The sequence below is a fragment of the Pelecanus crispus genome, chromosome 3, assembly GCF_030463565.1.
Source record: "Pelecanus crispus isolate bPelCri1 chromosome 3, bPelCri1.pri, whole genome shotgun sequence".
NCBI classification, from domain to species: domain Eukaryota; kingdom Metazoa; phylum Chordata; class Aves; order Pelecaniformes; family Pelecanidae; genus Pelecanus; species Pelecanus crispus.
In genome coordinates this window covers 81,714,493-81,729,969 of record NC_134645.1, presented here as the reverse complement: position 1 = coordinate 81,729,969, position 15,477 = coordinate 81,714,493, and the positions used below count along the sequence as shown (strand labels likewise).

At 39.2% G+C, this 15,477-nt stretch overlaps 1 protein-coding gene across 1 annotated transcript; it reads left to right on the top strand.

The window, feature by feature from the left end:
- Window position 1: 1 nt before the first annotated feature.
- On the top strand, window positions 2-14,654 carry QRSL1 (glutaminyl-tRNA amidotransferase subunit QRSL1). Its single transcript, XM_075707156.1, has 11 exons — window positions 2-25; window positions 297-456; window positions 1,618-1,716; window positions 3,165-3,261; window positions 6,048-6,224; window positions 8,539-8,714; window positions 8,840-8,952; window positions 10,491-10,683; window positions 11,076-11,193; window positions 13,466-13,671; window positions 14,204-14,654. Exons 1-11 carry the CDS (start codon window positions 2-4, stop codon window positions 14,410-14,412), a joined length of 1,572 nt encoding a protein of 523 aa, XP_075563271.1. The 3' UTR covers window positions 14,413-14,654.
- Window positions 14,655-15,477: the final 823 nt, after the last annotated feature.

Here is a 15,477-nt window from a genome sequence, read left to right as displayed (position 1 = left end):
CATGCTGCGCGCCTCTCTCCGTGAGGTGAGTAGCGCCAGCCCGCCCTGCGAGCCCAGGGAGGGCGCGCCGAGGAGCGGGGCGGTGGCGGTGCCCGCAAGGTGACCGGGGCGAGCGGGCCCGCCGCGGTGTTCCCTCGCCGTGTCCCTTGCCCGGAGCCTGGGGCGGCGGGGCCCGGGGAGGCCCTTTCCGCGGGCTCCTTGCCGAAGCGGCAGCGGGGATCGCGCTTTATCCCCTTAATACCCCGAGGCGGGCTCTGTTAGCGAGCTGCCTTGAGAGAGGGGGATTGCGCTTTCAGGTGTCGGCAGCGTTGAAGGAAGGACATGTCACTCCGACGGAGCTCTGCCAGAGGTGCCTTTCCCTCATCAAAAGCACCAAGTTTCTTAATGCTTACATTACCGTAGCGGAAGAAACTGCTTTGAAGCAGGCTGAAGAATCAGAGAAAAGATACAGAAGAGGTATGTTTGCTCTGACTTGATATTAGTCCTTAAAAGGCTGTTGTGGAGGAGCTCTTGTGTTAGATGAAGCAGGTTTTCTTTTTAAAGGAGGTGGTGGACGTGCTACTTGTTTGGCTATTAGGGGATGAGGCTTGAGTTGAGGCTTCTGTGGGTGTGTGCTTGGCACCCAGTAGTGTATTCAGCTCAAGAAATCAGAGCCAAAAGCTGGACCACACCAGGCGCTGCAGATTAAATAGGCTCTGTACTTCGTGAACAGCACTGCTACTGGTTGCAGCTTCTTTCCCTCAGCAGTTTATTTTGAATTGGTAGCCAACAGTTACCACAAAGAGAAAGATGCAGTGGTCTTTTGCAGGCCTGTTGACGCGGGTAGACAAACAACCTGGCTCAGCCTATCAGGTTTTCAATTAAGAAAGCAAATGAAAATAAAGCAGTTTAGTTAATTGCAGTTATTGGTGGTAAACGGAACAGCAGTCAGTCCTGTTATCTGCAGCATTTAGAGGCTGACCGTCCTCATTTTCCTTTGCATTTCCCAGAAGACAGAAAAGGGAAATTTTCACCTAATAGGGTACTTTTTTTTCCTTCCTGGGTGACACTTGCTGTCCTCTGGTAGCTTAAGAAAATCGCTAGCCAGAGTGTTTTGCTTCCTGACATAGGCTTTTAATTTTTTTTTTTTTTTTTTTTTGCTGGGTGGTGGATAATTGATCACCTAGGGAAGATTTTCTCTGCTTTGGTAATTTTTTTCAATCGTATCTACTGTGTATGTCAGGTAGGCAAAATTTATAGCTCCCAGCATAGGGGTGGAGTAAGGTTAGACAGCACCTGTGGCTGAAATAAGGATTTCTGGTTATGTTTGAAGAGGTAAGCACTCCTTTGGGATGGCTAACCTATATGAAAGCAGCTGCCTGTCTTGTGGGCTTAGACACATTTTCAGAGCTCTGCTCTGTGGGGCCAGGTCTGGTTTGGGCAGAATGCTCAATGCTAGAGTTAGAATGGAATATGGTTCTTGAAAATGTAACAGACAACTATTAAATGCTAAGTGGATAGCATTCTTGCTTCTAAATAACACCTGAAGGGACATGTAAAATAAACTGTAATTTATAAGACAGCTATACATATAGCATACTTTAATCTCTGTTGTCTTCACAATAATTCCAAATGCAGGTCAGCCGCTGGGTGTTTTAGATGGAATTCCTGTTGCAGTAAAAGACAACTTTAATACAGCTGGCATTGAGACAACATGTGCATCAAACATGCTAAAAGGTACAGTAGAGCTTTTAAAGTAAAATTAGATCTCATTTCAGAGCTCTTGCTCTTCTCTGTAGAGGGTTTATGGAGTGGAGCCTTCCAGAAATCTAAATATTTTCAAAAAAATGAGCTGAACTCATTTGAGAAGATAAGTTTATCTCATTTCTTCTGACAAGCTCGTCTGGTATTATAGATGCATCTTTTTCTTGTGTAAGCACATTACATCCTTTATTCATATAGTTACATGCTTTTAATAACGCAATGTTTATTATGCCGTATATACTAAAATAGAATTGTTCTATAGTTTGCATTTTGCTTCATGTTACTTTTAGGTCTACAGGAGAGCAGTTCTGTCTAGCAAAATCTAGAGACAGTCTGGGGGTTTTTTTGTTCTCTTGATAATTGTTGACTTAAGTAGTTTTTTTTCATATGGCTGTAGGAAGAGTAGACGTTAACAATTCTTTTCTCTATATACCTGATATACAAACACGTTCTATAAGGCTTTTTTAATTTTTTGAAATTTCCTAAGCTCATTGTTTGTGTTAACATGCTGTGAATGTTTTCAAGGTGTTAGAATGTTTTCATAGTAAAAACAAAAGAAGAAAACATTTCTTTTTTCAGTTTTACTTTTTGCAGAATAAAACAGATATGTTTTGTGGAAGATAGCTCAAGTAAATCAGCAGAACCCTAATCTGATTATGGGGTTTTTTAATAGCAGAAGAAACAAAATATGACTTTGTCATTTTAAAGAATGTTATATTACCTGAGATGCTTTTCCTTAAAGCACATTCTCAGACCCATTGTGATTGATTGCAATGTCATGGCTGAGTGTTGGGAGTGATGTTGTCCTTATTGCTCCTGTTGAGGGTGGGGTCAGAGAAACCCTTGCCAATATTCACAAAAGGAATCGGTCGCTACCTAGGATCTCATGTAAATGTCATGGTTCTCGTGCTAGTTTATGTAAGGTCTAAGTGGTCAAGCGTGCACATGTTTGATCACAAGATAGCCAGTTAGTATTTCAGCTTGTGGTTAACCATATGCTCCTTTATCTCATGGTAATGGGAGATAATTCAAGATAGCTTAGCACTTTTCTGTAAAGAGCTGTTTCTCATTTCTTCTAATTGTAGACAGTTCCTGCAAGTTGGCTGAATGCAGTAATTTGCTACCCTTGTGGTAACTTGTTTATGTGAAGTCTTAGCGCTGCACTCTAGAAGTGTATAATCCAGAATTACTGGGTTGTAAGTTGTGGAGAGAAAAAAAAAAGACATTGCAAACAAAACAGCGTTTGGTTTACTTTTGCTAAATTTTGGAAATTACTCATGTTATCTGGAAGCAAAATTTTGGCACTGCGAACTGACAATTCTTATGCATAAATAGTGACAACTTTGAAGTGTTCTGAGTAGCTACTTCTAAAAATCAGCTGTGTCTCACCAATCACTCTTAATTGTTCTGATTGTTTTCAGGTTATATTTCCCCTTATAATGCTACAGTAGTTCAGAAATTACTGGATCAGGGAGCTGTCCTTTTAGGAAAAACAAACCTAGATGAATTTGCAATGGGGTGAGTGATGTTTATTATTTTTAATGTGTGATTGCACGTTAAAGAGAATACACACCATCTGTTCCGATCTATCTGTAATCATTAACTCTTCTTTCTCTGAGGTTAGAAAATAGTGAGTACTTACCCGTGAAGGTATATAGAGTTGCATGAATTTCATCCTGAGCATTTATACTGTTGTGTAAATGATATAAATGCTGAGTTTCATGAACATAGTGTTCAGCTATAGCTGTGTTTATGGGGAAGGAAGCGGTACAGCCTTTGCAGAAAGCCAAGGACAAGCAGACTTCTTCCAGATCCAGTAGTGTGTTAGTAGAATTGGTTACAACACTAGTTAATTGCTGCCTTTTTCTCTCTCCTTCCTGGTGGTTTTTGCCCTTAGCTAATTACTGTCATGCCCCTGATGGCAATCACTGCCTCTGCTGGTCAGCCACTTGGAGTAATTTGTGTGAGTACTCCCTGATTTGCTGCAAATAGGCTAATCTAGAGCAACTCTTTAAATTGCCTAAACTAATGGTGGTGACCTTTTGTCAGGAGCACCTTGGAAAATGCTCTTGCAAATCGATTCTCCAGCAAATCAGTGAAGACAACCAAGCTATAGCAGGGAACAGCACTGGGCTGTTAGGGATGGGAGTCTCTGTCACCACGACTGCTGGGTCTGGAAAGGGATGTCTGGGACTTTAGTTACCTATAAGAAACAGTAAGTGTTGTGTTTTGGTTTTGTTGTTGTTTTGTTTTGGTTTGGTTTTTTTTTTTACCTAAACCTAAGACAGAGGTTTGATTGGGAATTCACGTGGATAGGGTAGAAATACTTTGACTGTATTGTTTTGGATAAAGTAATTTCAGTGTCAAAGAGACACTCTTCAGAGGAATAGCAGGGAAGAAGCACAGGAAAAACTGATTATACAGTATTACAACTGGTCTAAGCTCATTAAAGCACAGGATACTCCTAAAGAGGCTTATGCCACCACTAGCCTCTCATCTCTGGTCTGTGTGTTTGCATGGTCTCTTATGCTAGCAGCAACACAGCTGCACCATGAGCTTGATCAGGGAGCTGATCTAGCTCAAAAGTAATCATAGAATCGTTTAGGTTGGAAAAGACCTTTAAGATCATCCAGTCCAACCATTAACCTAACACTACCAAGTCCACCACTAAACCAGGTAAGGGTAGAGTAGCGATTTCATGTTTCCTGGCTTGGTGGCTGGATTATTTTTTAATGAAAGTAAAAACTAGGAATCATTAAGGTTGGAAAGGATAGAATCATAGAATCGTTTAGGTTGGAAAAGACCTTTAAGATCATCCAGTCCAACCATTAACCTACACTACCAAGTCCACTCTAAACCAGTCAAGGGTAGACTAGACTAAACCATGTCCCGAAGTGCCACATCTACCCGTTTTTTTTAACACTTCCAGGGATGGTGACTCCACCACCTCTCTGGGCAGCCTGTTCCAATGCTTGACTACCCTTTCTGTGAAGAAATTTTTCCTAATACCCAATGTAAACCTCCTCTGACACAACTTGAAGCCATTACCTCTCATCCTATCACTTCTTACTTGGTAGAAGAGACCAACACCCACCTCACTACAACCTCCTTTCAGGTAGTTGAAGAGAGCGATAAGGTCTCCTCTCAGCCTCCTCTTCTCCAGGCTAAACAACCCCAGTTCCCTCAGCCGCTCCTCATAAGGCCTGTGCTCCAGACCCTTCACCAGCTTCGTTGCCCTTTCCTGGACACGCTCCAGCACCTCAATGTCCTCCTTGTACTGAGGGCCCCAAAACTGGACACAGTATTCCAGGTGCGGCCTCACCAGCGCCGAGTACAGGGGGACAATCACCTCCCTGCTCCTGCTCGCCACACTATTCCTGATATAAGCCAGCATGCTGTTGGCCTTCTTGGCCACCTGGGCACACTGCTGCCTCATGTTCAGCCGGCTGCCCACCAACACCCCCAGGTCCTTTTTGGCCAGGCAGCTTTCCAGCCACTCTTCCCCAAGCCTGTAGCATTGTATGGGGTTGTTGTGACCCAAGTGCAGGACCCAGCACTTGGCCTTGTTGAACCTCATGCAGTTGGGCTGATGTCTCAGGAAGGTTAGTTTTCAACTCTTGTGTCAGCTGTCCACTCTGATGATTTGGCTAAAGACACTGGCACCCTGGAGTCAGGGGGAACATGGGGTGAAGGTTGTGAGGAAGGAGGAAAGTACCCCCCGGCCCCGCTTCTGGTGGCAGCTCGCACTTAGATGACCACAAGCTGACTGCTCCCAGTTTCTGAGAAGCCAGTCTAGCACTCTGAACCAGCAAACTGTGGCCTCAGGAGAGGGCTACAGAGTGAGTAATAATGTGTTATTTACACAGAAGTGCTTCTTCCTGCTATTGCGGGGCTTTCCCCCCCGGCCCCCCGCCAGCAGCATGGTTTTCCACACGACTGTGGTCATCTTCATTCGCCTCTTCCAAGTGCAGGGTTAGGAAACCAGAAGACCTTTGTTTTGAAGCAGATGTGCAGCTTTACTGTTACATACCTTAAATGAGCTTTATGTTTTTGTGATTACGTTCTTTTCAGTGGCATTAGCAGAAGTTAGAGGTACAAGTTCAGGTTCTGTGTCTATGAACTTTACAATTCTGTGTAACATTGTTGATGTTGACTGCACAAGGATTTATGTGTACCAGTCTTTTTGTGTTGAAATTGAATTTGCTAGGGCAAAAGATGAGGAATAGGATAAGGAAGAAAAACTTGGTGAATGCAGTGTGTCATCTGTCACTTCTGTGTGTATTTGTCCTGCCTGACTATCTTAGATCTGGGAGTACGGATGGGGTATTTGGACCAGTCAGAAATCCCTGGAGTTATTCAAGACAGTACAAGGAAAAATCTCTCCCAAAATCCCATTCTGAGGACGAAGAGTCTAACTGGGTAATAACAGGAGGGAGCTCAGGAGGCAGTGCAGCTGCTGTGTCATCTTTCACATGTTTTGCGTAAGAGGCTTTTTAAAATTGTTTTTTATTAAATGTCTCAAAATATGTTGGAAGGTTTTAATTTTGTAATTTTCTCATAACCTAGTTTGAAATTGCACTGGCATGCAAGAATTTATTTCAGCATCCCTAGTTTACTCGTGGCCAGAATTAATCCACGTAGGCAAATTTAGGCTTATTCATTTTAAGTGTTATTCAGCATACTGATATGACCACTTTCCACTGCATGAAATAAAATGATAATGGCAGTAAAGGAACAACAGTTTTATTGTTATTCCCACACACTCTCTTAAAATTAACATTGGGTTTGTGACACATCCTCTTCCTCAGTCTGTGCGTTACACAAATACACACTGAAAATGTAATTCAGCAGATGAGGAGATCCCTTAATGTGTAATAGTACAATAATCTTTCCTCCCCTCCTTTGTTTTCATAGCAGAGTTATGTAATAATACATGAGATTTGGGATCTAAAGGCTTTCAAATCCCTGACTTTACAAAAGGATACACAGATACTTACTACCCAGATACTTACAAACTTGTCTGCTTTAAAAAGTTACAAGAGAGTCCTAGTTTTTGGGGTTTGCTTTTGGTTTTTTTTTAAAAAAAGGAATTTAAACAAGCCAGAATTAGTTTTTTTACAATAATTATTATCTGCATGGAATAGGAACACACTATTTAACAAGTCAGTTGTCTATACTATCTTCCCCATCCAACTGTTAAAAGAAATCTGATCCTTAAAACTTTACAACTTTCATTTTATGCAGATTTTAAATTGCAGGGGCAATTTAAAGGCAGTTTTTACATAGTGAGGCACATTTTATAGAAGATGATTTCAGTTGTGCTCTTAACTGGAAGGTGTTTAAGAATGCTCTTTAGTTACTGTGTCCTTGTTTACCCATAGAATATAAGTGTCTGTTTTAACATTGTTAAAATATTTTTTGCTAAAGTTGATTACAGCTTTTTTTAAAAACATAATTTTTTTTTATACACAAAACCCAATTTATTTTAAGATTTTTTTTTAAATGATAGCTCTCTTCATCTCATTGCCCTTTGCTAGGATGTAGTCTACTTAACATTTTAGTACTGTTGAAACTGAACTCAGTGCAGCCATTCCCAAGGACTGCTGCTCCTTGTCCTGAGCTGGAATGGGCTGATCCTGATAGGGTCTGGCGCCTTCTGTTACGTTGCTGGGCATGCTGAACTCCCATTTTGCACTGCTTAGCACTTTGTCAGATCAGGGAGATTTTTCATCCAGCTATTTTATTGCCTATAACCTATTATATATCCACTCTATTAGTTTCTTTTAAGCATCAGGAATGCTGCCAGTCTTTTTCTTTTCAATTTGAGATTTGGATGTACAGAAATGCTACAAAATTGAGCATGTTTTGTATCAACATAAAAGCTTTGAAAAAATTCCACTTCAGCAAGGTCAATTGAATTGGTTCAGCCATCTCAGAAACGGATGCCTATGGGAAAAGTCACATACCCACTTCAATAAAAATTATACCTCCTTCTGAAGTTGAATTTATTTTTGGCAAGGATTTGGATGAAAGCTGTTTTATTTTTTAAGTGGTGCTTGAGTTAAAATTATTGAAAACAAGAGAAGAGCAGGTTTCATTTCAATACAAATTTCCAATTCCGTTACAGGTTTTGAAATAAAAATTTCAATTTAGAAAGAACAAGGTTTCACCTGTGAAAGAACAAAACAAGAAGTCAACTTTAAAAAAAAAAAAATACAAAAAAAATACTGTGTCCTAAAATTGCACCTAAGCTACTGTAAGCTGATGCTATGATAAGTAGGTTTGGAAACAGGAAAAACATCCTAGACTTGGAAAATTGTGCCCTGTTAGTAGGGGCAAGAAGCGTACTGTGTCACTATTTATTTGTATACTGGAAGATGCTGCTTCATAGTGTATTGGCTACTGAATAAAGAAGATCTCAATGTCTGAAAATCGTACACTGAATCACATGAGGCATATCTTTTAGGTCCACAGAATTGGAACCGACCAACAGAGAAGGCAGAAGTAGATATGTAGGGCCGTATTCAGGTGGCCTAAATTCTACCTATCTACCTCTGCTTTGTGAAGGGACCTGGACTCTCCTAATGGCTAATTCAGAGACCCTAAGAAAAATAAGAGAACAGATAAAAAAATAGCAGACATAGGGACTAGACTGAAATTTAGGCTGTGTGATTATGACTTCTAATCTGGAAGAATTCACGCAGTTTTAAATCCATGCATCTTAAAGCCGTATGTTTTTATTATTTGGCAATGTTCTGAATTATTTTACTAATGATAATCCTTTTGAAACCATAGAGCCTTAGGGTCAGACACAGGAGGATCTACCCGAAACCCTGCTGCTCACTGTGGTGTAGTAGGTTTAAAGCCAACATATGGACTGATCTCTCGCCATGGTCTCATTCCTCTAGTGAACTCCATGGATGTGCCAGGAATCTTAACCAGATGTGTGGATGACGCAGCAGTTGTGTTAGGTATTGCTACTACATAAGTCTTTGTATACAACATATCTTTGTTTACAACATTGTCTCAAAACAAATTGAGTTCTGGCTACCCAAGGTACATTTTCCTGTTCTTCATATGTCATGTCATATTTCAGGTTCACTTGCTGGACATGATCCTAAAGACTCTACCACAATTCAGGACAACTTTAAGCCATTTGAATTGCCCAATTTGACTGATGTCAGCAAGCTCTCGATAGGCATTCCGAAGGTAACTTTTAAATCCTGTCAACAATTGTGGGCAGGAACAGCAAATAGGACACCTAACAAAAAATACTTGTGTCTTGCCCACCGCCTCCTAGTCTCTCATGATCTAAAACAGTGAAGACAGTGCGAGCAGCTCCTGGAAAAGAGCAGTTTGTGCTCTGTTGCCTGTGCAGGCAACTCGGAGCGAGCATATGCTAACGCTTCATCTAAAACGTTTTGTCATCGTTGTGGGAAGCACTGTGAGGAAGTTCCAAGGAAAATGGGGAACTTAAATTCTTGGTTCTCTTTGTTGCTCTTTCATCGGTCACCTGTATAACCTCAAACAAGTTGCTCATAGTGCCTTCTCACACAGCAAGTTTAGTACTGGTTTGTGCAATGCTTTGAGATACTTGTCTAAATGGCACTGTGTTAATATGAAGCAGAATTTTAAAGGCAGTTGAGTGGCACAAGGAACTGTGATTCACAGAGCTCTAATAAGGATTGAAAGACAACTGTAATCTGGCTCCTGATGTATGCAATTCAATCGTGTTTGTAACTATAAGGATACTTGCAATTCAGGCACAACATTTGGGGCTTCAGCCTGTTTTTAATTTAGTAAAGGCTCTGCCTTCAAAGAGACAACGTCAATAGTATTTATTGGTTTGATTCTCAGTATTTGAACCTGTGCTAGAACAGGGATACCAAAAGATTTAATTTGGTAAACAGAGATGTCCACTGACCAATTATTCAGGATCTGTGAACTGCAAAAACTGTATGCCTAGAAAATTAATTAACTGCATACCATTTAGATTTCGATAAATCTAAAATAGTGGTATTGGTTAATTATTCATATCCTTTGGACAATTGTTTTCTACTGCTACAAATTATCCTAAACAGAGACATGTATATATTAAACATGGGTTGTAGCTACTCTGAAGTCACAGTATTATGACCGTGATATTGTGAGTTAGAACTAAAGCAAGTATCTTCAAAAATAGAGAGTTTTAATAGAATAGCTTTAACTTAATTCTTAAACAGGAACATAGCTTATCTAAATCTTCTCCCAACCGCTTGATTGTAGTTCTTCTTTGGTGGGTTGTTTTGTTTGTCTCACTGAGGCATGCCAGTTGCCACTGATACGCTGTGGCTGTAGTTTCTTTTTTATCTTTCCTACTCACAGCAGCCCTAGTATTAGGATTTAAACCTGAAGAGTTTCTACCCACAAACTGCAGAGCAGTGTGGTACTATCTCCATGAATAGGCAAATGAGTACATAACTGGGCAATTTCTCCTTCAGAAGAAACTGCTGAAATTTCATGGTCTGCAATATGTGCGTTGATCCTACTGAGATGAACATAATATTCTTAAGAAGACTGAATCCTGTTAATTTAATGCTGCTTGATTGTATAATATTTAGTAGATGCAAGAAGCTTTAAAGTACTTTAAATCATATAGTGGTCAGGTAATAGTTTCGGTGTATTTTTAGCAAGGAGTGTTTGCATTTTGGTTGCCATTAGAAGTAAGCCAGTATGTAAAATCACTCCTCTTCTTGTTTTTCTCTAAGGAATATCACGCACTAGGGCTTTCTAGTGAAATTCTGGATCTCTGGTCAAAGGCTACTGACCTCTTTGAGAATGCAGGTGCTAAAGTAATTGAAGTGAGTCTACCACACACTCGTTACTCAATTGTCTGCTATCATGTGCTGTGCGCAGCAGAAGTGGCATCAAATATGGCCAGGTTTGATGGACTGGAATATGGTAAGGCCTTTGAAAAAGCTTTTTTCTCAGACAATAGAAACATTGCTGGATGCCATTAAAAAGTATTAGTTTGAATAGATATGCTTTTCATGGTTGAATGCTTGGTGTTATTTCTCCAAGACGGAATAGAGTAAAAACGCTGTCCAAATAAAAATGAGTAAATAAGTGCCTATTTTAATATATTTCGCTTCTAGACACGTGAGTGGGCTTAAAAGTCTGTTTAATATTTCTATAATAAAACAGGAATATGCTTTGTTGTTTTTTCAGAATAGTAGCACGTCAGACTGCAGCAAACAGTGGCCTATTGTATTACTATGTATAACATTACCTTATGTAGTTAAATCTTAAGGATTACAAAAACTATTAATTTCCAAATTGCTTTTTCTCTTCAGGACACCGTTCTGACATGAACAAGTCCACAGAAAGTATGTATGCTGCAACACGACGAGAAGGCTTTAATGATGTTGTAAGAGGAAGAATTCTATCAGGAAACTATTTCTTGTTGAAACAGTAAGCAGAACATCTTGAAACTCAAATTTGCCAAGTTAACAATTTTTTAAGCAAATGGTGATTAATTGTTCATCATGACATGAAAAAAAAAAATCATCCTTACACTAGTAGCTACTTGTATTATTATTGTTGCTTTAGCTATGTAATACCTAGTGAACTGTTAATAATGAATGAAAATATTTTCCCTTAGTCTTCTCAGTGAGCCTCCTTAATTAAGTAAGTAAAACAACTTAGTGATTTTTATTTTTTCCCCCCTACAAGGGTATTATTGGCACCCAGTAGTTAAATTAAGCAAAAATCTATCCGATGTATGACATTGAAATCATACTGAAGCCATTACTGTTGTAGTGTTAAAAGTTCTGTAGCTGTTAATCTCATTAAAACTGCATAGAAAAAACTGCTGGTACATTCTAGTGAGGTCTTTTAGAGAAAGCTAGAAGATAGGGCAATTAAAGTAGCTATAGCTCTTTGCCTCAGTATACAGGGAAAGGAAGGTACTGGCAAAGGTACTGAACTGATGTCTTTACAGAAGACAGGTTTTTATCCAGCTCATATAGAGAAGCTGGTGCATGGATCAATTTTTTCTTAGTTTTCCATCCTTATCCAACAGTCCTAATTTATGTCAGTAGAAGTGCTGTTTTTCTCTGTCTTAATTTGTTGAGATACTGACAGAAATACTAGTCGTGTAGTCAGTCTCCAAGCAAGTGCAGTACAGAAGGAGCTCTGTCAGCAAGACTATTCATCAGATGTGACTTCTAGTTGCTCTCGGAGGCAGGAATGTTGTCAGTCAGTATGTAAAAACCAGCTTTTATGGAATGCCGTTATTCCTGCCAAGTATGCTCCTCCTGGTTACAACTGTCCAGATAAGCTTTCCTAAGGCTGCTTTAAAATTCATGTAGTTCACTCTTCTGTGAAGGAATATGCAATGGGCTTCCATCAAGATTGAACAGGAGAGTCCTGTTCCTGTCCACACGAAATTACTTTTGAAGAACAGAACCCAGGGTTCAGAAAGCATTCTTAGAATAAATAGTAGAGAAAAAACATCTGTGTCTCCTGCAAATGTTGCATTTTACAGGTTATTTTTATCTTGCTTTTGAAATCTGTAAAATAACTAGGTGATTGTTCAGGAAGCAATGGAAGCTTGTCAACATTGTATCAGAATTAACAGAGTATGTGTTTGATTTAACAGTATTTTTTCACTTTTTTTTAAAAAAAAAAAAAAAACCAAAATAGTCCATCCAGCTTAAAATATTGTTTGAGGTCCCTTTTGTTCCTTTTACTGTTTTTCTGAAGTTAACAGCTAGGATGATTGTAGAAAAATGGCTAATTCCCATGATATGACTTCTTAACTTGAATCTGCTGTCTGTTCTTGATTATAACCATTTTCATTGCAGTTTTTCAGAAATGTAAATCTTTAGATTACTCTAACAAAGTGGCGTTTGGGCAGTTTCAGTTGTTTTATCTAAACTCTGGCATGTAGCAGTTGTTAATACCCCCCTACCTCCCTCCTGTTTTTTTTTTTTTTTTTTCTTCTTTAGAATAGCTGTGGTTTTAGATGACAATTACTTTTGAAACTGAATTTCTCTGAATTTAAGGATTCCACATTTACCAGTTCTGCGTATGAAGTTAAAAGGAACAATAGACATAAAGCTGACTGATTTGTTTCTGCTTCAGAATTGTGTAAAGACAGTTTAGAAATCCACAGAACACATGTTTACGTGAGGAAAAAAAGGTTAGGGAAAGATAAGGTCTTTATAATATTCTACAGAGAAGTATACTACAAACACCTACATAGTTTTAAGTCCATTTGGAGTCCTCCGTAGATGATGGGACTTCTTCACATGCTTTAAGTATCTTGTTGGATTGAATCCTAAGTGATTTATGCCTATTTTCCAGGCCTGCTTAGTTCTGCATTGTTTCTAGGCTTTACTGTGCTGCCCTGCAGTGAAATTCAGTACACGGTTTAGGTTCAGAAAGGTGATAAAAGTGATGTTTTGATTTTTAGTTAATTATTTTAAACTAGAGTTTTGTTTTCCCTTCACCTTTCTTCAGCAGGATGCCCTCATCTCTTCCTTCCTTGACAGCTTCACTGCTATGAGAGCATAAATTCCATGTTTGATGACCAAGCTTCTGGTATATCAAAAACTCAAGTACCAGCGTTAGTCTTTTAACCAGAAGGAATACTGGGCTTGTCTTTTCTACATTAACTAAAAAATTAAGTTCTGTATTTTTGGAATTAGTGTCAGGCCCTCATGTCCATATTTCTTTCTAGGAACTATGAAAATTACTTTATCAAGGCACAGAAAGTCAGGCGTCTCATTGCCAATGACTTTGTGAAGGTTTTTGGGGGTGGTGTTGATGTTTTACTCACTCCTACCACTCTGAGTGATGCAGTACCATATATGGAATTCATCAAAGAAGACAACAGAACCCGCAGCGCACAAGATGACATCCTAACACAGGCTGCAAACATGGCTGGTGAGCAGGGACAGGAATTCAGCTACATTTTTGCCGGTCTAGTCATTTTTCATGTCCGTTCCCTTCAGCTATTTAACTTCGTCTTTAGAATGAAAATATTTCACCTTATAACTCTTACAATGATAACCAGGTATAAGGGTAGCTTATTTATGAAATGCTTTAAAATGTAAGACCAGATTTTAAAATGGGTGGGGGCTGCAGATAAGATGAATCCATTCAAGTTTCAGAGACCAAAATCTCTTTCTTAGGAGAGTTTATTCTCTCTTCAGAGGATACTGACTCCTTAAATCATGCTAGTTCATTTCTTGTGATCATTTAACAGTATCCTTAGTTCATTTGACTGAAATTATTTTAACTAGAATCATAGAATACCAGGTTGGAAGGGACCTCAAGGATCATCTGTTCCAACCTTTCTTGGCAAAAACTAGTCTTTTTCCCCTGCATAAAAACAGTTCTAAGAGTAGATTTGTTACAAAAATTACTCTAACTGGATTTGTTTAATAGTAAGTCTTTGCATGTGTCTCTCTTTCAGGACTGCCAGCCATAAATGTTCCTACAGGTCTTTCGGAAAGAGGCTTGCCAGTTGGACTTCAGTTCATTGGACGGCCGTTCCAGGAGAAGCAGCTTCTCACTGTAGCCAAGTGGTTTGAAAAACAAGTAAAATTCCCAATCATCCAGCTAGAAATGAAGAGGAACGACCATGGTGCCTTTCAGCATCAGAAGTCTGCTTCTTCTTTATAACATGGGACTCGCTAGTCAGCTAAAGCAAGAAGGCTGTGGGGATGGTCTAAAAATGTATTCCTGCAGTTAATCCTCTTTTGTAGAAATAATAATCCATTTTAAAGAGACCATATATACAGTAATGCAGGGTGGAATCATCACAGCTTGTTGCTATGTAATTAGGGCAAAGTGAATCATTAAGTAAACATGTCTGTTATTAAGAACCATTTCTAACTGATATTAAAAACACCAGTTTGAAATTATATATCTTATGGCTGAGCTGCTTTTTTCCATCCCCAGAGGGCATGTAAGGTATCTGGCCCATTAAAGAACTAACCTGAACCTTCCTGTGAAAATTGCATCGTTGCCAAAGGGTTGGTTTCCTTCTGGAGCATAGACTTCTGTAATGGAACAACCAGACAAGCTCTAATGGAACAAAGGTATCAAGGATCTGTTCACCAACAGGTAAATATGAAAGGAAACAAGGGAATAACATATAGATAGTTAATTTTAAAAAAAAAAAAAATCCCTTCTAGCAAACTCATGCAGGAGGTAAAATAAACTCCAGGTTTACAAATCATGCAGATTACCCTGGTTACATTCATTGTAAGAATTATGAATTCCAGATTTCTTCTGGGGAAAGATGCCTACTAGTCCTTGACTAGTTATTTTCTTCTTTCTTATCACTGTTCTTTATAATCAGCACTTAAAATTAATACTTACTAAGAAAGAAATTATACTCTTCAGTGTAACTCTCCGTAAGAGTAATACCAGCTATTCCTTCATGGATGGTCATTCAACACAATACTAATTCGAAACAAATTTCAAAACCATAATGTTGGTAGGCTGGAAGACCTACCGAACAACTGATAACCTGTTGTGAATGTTGTAGTTCCCATTTTTCGAAAGTTAAAAAGAAGGATAAGTTGGTAGATTCGGTTCTGCATCAGATTTGCTTTCAGTCATAGTTTACAGCTTGCACAGATGTAAAAAGTGTAGGGTGGGGAAAATGGTTGTGACTTAGTCTGATATGGTAACATACAGATTCGTCCTGAATTACATCTTGTCTTACACCATACTGTCACC

Excerpts from the sequence above, each read along its gene's own strand:
- QRSL1 (XM_075707156.1), top strand. The coding sequence starts at position 2 with ATGCTGCGCGCCTCTCTCCGTGAG. Across the intron at positions 8,715-8,839 it reads TGACGCAGCAGTTGTGTTAG|GTTCACTTGCTGGACATGAT; the intron begins GTATTGCTACTA and ends GTCATATTTCAG. Across the intron at positions 8,953-10,490 it reads TCTCGATAGGCATTCCGAAG|GAATATCACGCACTAGGGCT; the intron begins GTAACTTTTAAA and ends TTTTTCTCTAAG.